We start from the raw sequence: 6,892 nt of genomic DNA on the forward strand, positions 1-6,892 counted from the left end.
GCTCCGCCTGCTCCAGCGCCAGGCTGCAGTCCGCTTTCCCTCCCGACTCGCTCTTTTCTCTCTGTGCTGCGGAAAGAGGCTTTGGCTGATGTTGGCTMGCCCCAGGTAGCTCGCAGGCGGTTCTTGCAGGTGCTGGCACCCCGAGAACGCGCCCCGGGTGCCTCGCTGCCGGCTGGCAGGCTGTGCCCGCCGCCCCGGTGCATGCTGTCGCTGGGCGCTCACTGCATGTCCTGTCACACCGTGGGCAGCCGGGACCGCGCTCCTGCTGCCCCAGCCACCGCCCGGGGGTCCCGGGGACCCGGAGYCGCCCTCCCGGGGGTCCCGGGGCCCGGAGGCGGGCCTGTGATGGAAGTGTGGCGTGGGGTGGTGGCTCCTGCCAGACCCGTGTCCTGTGCGCTCTCAGCACGCCCACACTGACCGCCCTTTCCCTTTCTTTCTTCCCTTTCTCTGTCTCCTCTCCCATCAGCTGCTGGCGAGAGTAACATCTACAGGAAGCCCCCCATCTACAAGCGCCACGGTACGGTCTGGTCTGGCTGCTGTGTCCCTGTCCCCTGTCCCCCCGGGGAGGGACCGGTGTGTTCAGGGGCAGGGTGGGAGATGGGGGCAGGTGTCAGGATTTGGGTGCTGCGCTTTGGTGGGATGCTCCTGCTTCCCCTCCGGGCGGCAGAGCGGCTTCAGTGGGGGACAGATGTGACACTGAACAACGTCCCTGTCCCAGGGATGGAGCAAAGGCTGGCAGTGACACAGCGATAGCTGTGAAAGGGGGAGTGGGGCCATGGTGGGGTGGCACAGGGGACAAGGGAGTCAGAGCAGCCTCAGAAAAGGGATGGAAATAGCAATTTGCAGTTTCACATGCAGCCCTGGAGAAAAATCGCTGCCCATCCTGAGATGGTGCTCCGGAGTGAAACAGGCGTGGGGTGTTGCAGGATGGGGAGGGTGTGTGATGGCTCTCGGTGTTGGGTGGCTCTCGGCGGGGCTGGCTTGCCCTATCCCCGCTTGCCCCTGCTCACGGAGGGACAGCAGCTCCCCTGGGCAGTAACTGTGTCTCCTCTCTCTCTCCTCGGCTCTCCCTTCCCTCCTGCCCCATTCCCACCACTGCTGCTGCCTGCTCCTGCTGCTGTAAGTACCTGCTGGGTCCCCTGCGCCTGCCGGACACGGAGGGATGGCACTGCCACCTGCTGTCCTTGGTGCTCCCTCCCCTGTGACTCTCGTGGTGCAGCAGGATGTCCCCCTGGGTTCCCCCTGTGCTGCTGAGGCTCTGTCCCCAGCCTGAGCGCTCTGTGTGCCCCTGCCACAGGGTCCAAGCCCTGGCAGAGCCCCTCTGCTGTCCCCCTGCTGCCACCTCCCYCTGGCAGAGCCTTTCCCTGCTGTGCTGAACCTTCCTCTGTCCCCTCTCGCACCTCCCGGTGACAGTGCAGCACAGGGATCGGTGTGGCACTGGTGGCACTGGTGGCACCGTGCAGGAGCCAGCCCTGTGGCACTGTGGGCTCTCAGCCATTTGGGTCCCTTCCCAGCCACACCAGCGACAGCCCCCGTTTGTCACTGTCCCCACCGTCTGCCTCAGCAGCCTCATCTCGAGGAGGTGTCAGGAGCTGGAAAATGGGTTATTCCCAGCTCCGTGCTGTCTTGGACATGAATTGTGACAGCCACTGGGGAGGGGAAGTGAATTTGCCTTCGTTTGGGGTGGCTCTGTGCAGCTCCTCACCCCGRCTCCTTTTGCAGACCCCCCCTCGGCAGCCACGAAAAGCAAAACGAGCGAGGACATCGCGCAGTCCTCCAAGTACAGCCCCGCCTACTCCCCGGACCCCTACTACCACTCCGAGTCCGAGTACTGGTCCTTCCAGGGCTCCCCCAAAGGTAACAGGGGCTGGGAGAAAGGRAAAACATCCCTGCCCCCAAATTCTCTGGGAGGGAACCCCGCTCTGAGTTGTGTTTGGATCTGAAGATGGGGTTGGGCTGAGATTCCTGCCAAGGTGACCCCAAAACGCGTGTCTCTGGGACTCTGCTGTCCCCATGGGGTTGAGGACTGTCCCCTTTGTGTCTGCCACCACCTGTGTCCCCATCTGACCCCTCCCGTGTCTCCCTGCAGCCCCCCGGGCCCGGCGGTTCTCGTCAGGAGGWGAAGAGGACGGGTACGACCGGGGCATGCACAAGGTGAGAGCTGGCACCAAACTGTCCCCAGCTGCCTCTGGGGACGAGGCTCAACCCAGCTCTGCCACCCGAGAAGGTGCCACCACCCTCCCTGCCCTCCTCAGCCATCTGTCCCCTCCTAGCCACCCCCGTGTGGGGTTTGGACAGGGGCAGAGCACCCCCTTGCCGAGGCACCCCAGGCCAGCAGCCCATCCTCAGGAGATGCCAAGCCCACGCCAGGGGATGCTGTGCCCTTCCACGGTGGCAGAGAGGGCTGGGCAGGGGATGGAAGGGTGACAGSTGCCTTTTCCCCACCCCAACAGATCCAGAGTGGCATCGGGAGGCTGATCCTGAGGGAGGAGATGAAGGCTCGGTCCAACTCYTACGCAGACCCCTGGACCCCCCCTCGCAGCTCGGCCAGCAGCAGAGAGGCCCTGCACACAGTGGGCTACGAGGGCTCCCTCAATGGCTGTAAGGATGTTCCTGTCCCTCCTCTGTCCCACCCAGCACAGCCCCAGCCCCTCGGGAATTCTGTGGGGTGGAGAGGGAACAATGGGGTGAGGAAAGGGRTGATGAGAGGTGCTGGCACGGAGTTGTGCCCTCCTCTGGAGGGTTCTGTCCATTCCCTGTGCCCCAGCTGGGATGGGCACTGTCCTATGGTGTCCCAGTAGCCTGGAAGGGTCTCATGGAGTGGCTGAAGGATCCCTTGGGAATCTGGTGGCACTGTCACACTGGGGKTGCTGTGACCCGCTTTGGGACCGCACCTCTGGGACCTGCTGCCACCCCACACCTGCTGAGCGGCCCCAGGGCTGCCTCGCTTGCCCTGCTCTTGTCCCAGAGCCCCCAGAGCCCCCAGCCCTGTTCCTGGGGCCGCAGTGGGGCTGGGGGGCACTCCAGAGGCTGSCAGCACAGACCAGGCTCTGTCCACTCCCTGTTTCTATTCCTCATGGCACATCCGCCCTCTCGGAGCGGTTCGGGGGTGCTCAGGGAGCCCCTCAGCCCTGTGGGCTCCTGGGAGCCCCAAGGAGGATCTGTGGGGCTGGGAAGGGGTGGTTCTGCATGGCTTGGGGTGCCTGGTCCTCCCTGACAGCCGGCTCTGCTCTCCTTGCAGCTCCCCGAACCCACTACCTGGCCGACAGTGGTGAGTGCGGGACCTGAACCCCCCGAGCCCCCCGAGCCCTCCCCGGGGTGCAGAGCCCCAGCTGCAGGAGGTGCTGGACCAGGGAGGGGACGGGGGAAACCAAGAAGGAGACCTTGAAAACCTGGGATAGGGTAGAGCTGAACCAGGGCAGGGAGATGAGTGGGAGAAACTGAGAGAGGAGAACGCATTGCCCTTAAGGGTGAAGTGTGAAGGCTGCCACGGGAAAGGGATTTTGGGGAGAGGAAGATCAGCACGGGAGGCAGCCAGGCTGGGAACGAGCTGGAGCTGGAAGGAGCCAGAGCGGGGTGGCTGTGGAGCTGGGAGCACAGGGGCACAGGGTGGCACAGGGTGGCACAGGGTGGCACAGGGGGCTGGCTCAGGGTGTGGGGCTCGTTCCTGCCCTTCCCCTGACGTCCCGTGGTGGCTTCTTTGCAGATCCCCTCATTTCCAAGTCGGCCTCACTCCCTGCCTACAGGAGGAATGGGCTGCACAGGGTGAGTGCCTCCTGCTGCTGCCAGGCATCCCTTTCTCCACAAACATCCCTCCTTCTCCCCAAACATCCCTCCTTCCCCCTAAACATCCCTCCTCTCCAAACATCCCTCCTTCTCCCCAAACATCCCTCCTTCCCCCTAAACATCCCTCCTCTCCAAACATCCCTCCTTCTCCCCAGGCATCCCTCCATCTCCCCAGACTCCTCAAAACCCCCAGAGCTCCCGTTCCACGCCTGGGATGTCCTGTTTCCCCCTTCTCCACATCCCTGCTGTCACTGCTGCCCCGTGCCAATCCAAAATGATCCTTTTTGGGGTGCAAAGTTTCTCCCCCACGCGGTGCCTGCCCTGAAAATCCCACGGGGCGATTTTCAGGGGGATGCTGCTKTTGCTGTTTCATATCCCGGGCTGGGGATTGCTCGGGATCAGTTCTGCTCCTGCCTCTGTGTCACTTGGGCTTGTCACTCGTGCCCCGCTGGTGGGTGGGGACCCCGCTGTCCTGCCCTGGGGATGTGGGAGTGTCCGGAGGATCCTCCTCTCACTCCTGGCTCTGTCCGTCCCTCCCGCAGCCTCCCAGCGCCGAGCTGTTCCACTACGACAGCACCAACGCCGTCAAYTGGGGGATGCGAGGTAAGGGGGGACCCTATAAATGCTGTGGGGCTGCCACATCCCCGCGGGCAGCTCCGGAAAATGGGGCAGGCGGGGTCCCCGCAGCCCCCGGGGCACGGTGGGGACAGCAGAGGGGTCAGGGTGGCTCATGTCTCTCTTTTCTCTCTCCCCACAGAGTACAAGGTAAGACCCTTCTGCTGCACAGATGGCAGTGCCAGGGATGTGCCCRCGTGTCCCCAGGCTCTGCAGGGGGAAGCTTTGCCCTCTGCCTTGGTTCCCCTCCATGGCTGACCTGACAGCCCCATCCCAGGGCTGTGGGGCTCAGACCCGAGTCCCTGCCCTCCTGCCAGGCCCCAAGTGCTCGGCTGAGCAGAATTGTCCCCTGGGTGAGGAGCAGAGCAGGGGGTTGGTTGTGTTGGTGCTTTCCTGCTCACGCTGGTGCCTGGGTCATTCCTGGTGAGACGTGAGCAGGTTATTCCAGAGCCTCCATGGAGATTCAGGGTGGATCAGTCACCCTGAGAGCAATTCCCACCTCTCCTTGTCCAATCCAAGCCCTGGAGCCAGCTGTGCCACCCCATCCCTGTTAAATGCAGCAGGAGGCCTTGCCCTCCTTSCCAAGTGTGCCCCGTGTCTCGTGGYTGCCCCACGCTCTGTCCYTGTGCAGATTTACCCCTACGAGCTGCTCCTGGTCAAGACAAGAGGGAGGAACCAGCTGCCCAAAGATGTGGACAGGACTCGGTTAGAGGTGAGAAGAGCCTTTTCTGCTGGGGACAATCTCCTCGGGGCACAGAGGGACCCGACCCYGCGGGGTGGCCCTGGCAGCAGGCAGCGTGTGGCTGTGAGGGGCTGGTGGCCGTGTGAGGTGCTCAGAGTGCCAGGGCACTGTCACACACTCCTGCTGTTCCCCTGGCTGGGCACAGTTGTCCCCTGTGCCTTTGGCATGGGCAGGAGGGAGGCAGGTCCCCCCCTATCCCAAGGGAGCGGTGTTGGGGTTGTGTCWCCCCRTTGTGTCACCCCATTGTGTCACCCCATTGTGTCACCCCGTTGTCCCAGCGGGCAGGGGATGCCCTCAGCCCCCTCTTTGCCCTTGGCTGGTGGCCAGAGTGGCCAGAGTGGCCAGCTGTGGCCCAGCCTCCCGTCTCTCCCCAGAGGCACCTGTCCCAGGAGGAATTCTACCAGATCTTCGGGATGACCATCGCCGAGTTCGACCGCCTGGCGCTGTGGAAGAGGAACGAGCTGAAGAAGCAGGCCCGGCTGTTTTAATCGCAGTGCACTATAAATATATACATACCTATAAATATATACATAGAGAGATCTCTACACTGCAGCTCTGTATGATTCTCGGGGCTGTACGGGGCGCAGGGGCCCTCTCTGCACCCCTGAGAGTGAATTGGAGTCTCGCAGATCATTCAATGCTCTGTGTTTCCTTTCCTTTKCTGATTTCTGTATCCATCCCTGGGTTCTCCCAGGAGCTAAAGCCATTTGGTGTCTGTCACTGCTGTCCCACAGGGACACGAGGGGAGGGGGAGGATTTTCCTGCTGCAGGCACAGTGTCTGGGGCTGGCAGAGAGCAGAATTTGGGATGGGGGTGGGCGAGGGGTGTCCCATCACCTTCTGCACGGCTGGGCTGTGGGTTATGGGTCAAAAAGGCCTTGGGCACAAGGGCAGGGAAATGGGATCTCACTCCTTAAATCCCTCCCTGCCTTTTCATGGCCAGAGCTGGGGGCACCTTTGGGACCTGAAATGCAGAGCCTGGGGCAGGGGACAGAAGTGGGGACCCCACGGGGCCAAGGTGAGGGCCTGGGCTGGGGGCTTTCCCTGCAAMCCGTGGGTTGCTCCAGAGCCAGTTTATCGTGCCAGGGTACTGGAACAGCCACTTTCCATCCCCAAACCCAGCCCTTCCTCAGTGAAACAGCCCGAGCCACCTCCTGCCTTGAGCTCTGTGCTGGGGACAGACGGTGACAGTGGCATGAGCACCATGGGCAGGGAGACGCTGGGCACAGGAGGGACACCAGGAGAGAGCAGAGATGGAGGGGGGTTTTGGGGAGGGGGAAACAAGGAGGGAGGGGTGAGGGAGAGCTGTGCTTGCGACTGGGAATCGGGGTTTTTTTCCCCAAACCGAAGTTGCCCAAGCCGGGCAGGTGGAGGTGGCCCGCTCAAGACCCCCACCCTTCCCCGGGGGTCTCTGGGGATGCTCAAGGCGCGGAGAGCGGGGGATGCAGGGGTGGGAGGGTGCCCGGGCTGTCCCCGCGGGCTGTCCCCGGTGCCGTGCCGGGCCGGGCCGGTGCTCGGCGCTGCCGTGCCGAGAGGCGGGGAGGGAGGGGCGGATGAAGGGATTGGCCGCCCCGCAGCGAGAGCCGGCCCCGCCGGGCGGCTGCTGCCCGCCACATTCACCCGCCCGCAGCAGCCGGGGCGGCCGGAGCTCCGGACCATGGACCGGCTCAGCGGTAAGGGGGACGGGACGGGGGGGACGGGACGGGACGGGGGGGAACGGGACGGGAGCGGCTCCGCGGCGCTGCTCGGG

General features: G+C 63.8%; 2 protein-coding genes across 7 annotated transcripts in view; both read left to right on the plus strand.

Moving 5' to 3' along the window:
* The window catches only part of ABLIM3 (actin binding LIM protein family member 3), a 45,170-nt gene extending 39,477 nt beyond the window's left edge, over window positions 1-5,693 (plus strand). For 3 of the 6 annotated variants that reach the window (XM_057382959.1, XM_057382961.1, XM_057382956.1), the window contains 8 exons: window positions 467-517; window positions 1,723-1,857; window positions 2,090-2,154; window positions 2,454-2,601; window positions 3,242-3,271; window positions 3,707-3,765; window positions 4,329-4,389; window positions 4,544-4,905. In XM_057382959.1, the coding sequence (XP_057238942.1) occupies window positions 467-517; window positions 1,723-1,857; window positions 2,090-2,154; window positions 2,454-2,601; window positions 3,242-3,271; window positions 3,707-3,765; window positions 4,329-4,389; window positions 4,544-4,659 (665 nt within the window). In that variant the 3' untranslated portion in view covers window positions 4,660-4,905. Of the gene's footprint in view, window positions 1-466; window positions 518-1,722; window positions 1,858-2,089; window positions 2,155-2,453; window positions 2,602-3,241; window positions 3,272-3,706; window positions 3,766-4,328; window positions 4,390-4,543; window positions 4,906-5,032; window positions 5,114-5,517 lie in introns of those variants that run through there. The other 3 variants (XM_057382957.1, XM_057382960.1, XM_057382962.1) reach the window with 2 other exon arrangements.
* A 1,022-nt stretch (window positions 5,694-6,715) lies between these two features.
* The window catches only part of AFAP1L1 (actin filament associated protein 1 like 1), a 22,416-nt gene continuing 22,239 nt past the window's right edge, over window positions 6,716-6,892 (plus strand). The window contains exon 1 of the mRNA XM_057382944.1: window positions 6,716-6,815. Coding sequence (XP_057238927.1) covers window positions 6,800-6,815 — 16 coding nt within the window. The 5' untranslated portion in view covers window positions 6,716-6,799. The remainder of the gene's footprint in view (window positions 6,816-6,892) is intronic.

The sequence above is a fragment of the Malurus melanocephalus genome, unplaced genomic scaffold (genome assembly GCF_030028575.1).
Source record: "Malurus melanocephalus ecotype Western Australia unplaced genomic scaffold, MMel_1.1 scaffold_594, whole genome shotgun sequence".
In the NCBI taxonomy this organism is placed as follows: domain Eukaryota; kingdom Metazoa; phylum Chordata; class Aves; order Passeriformes; family Maluridae; genus Malurus; species Malurus melanocephalus.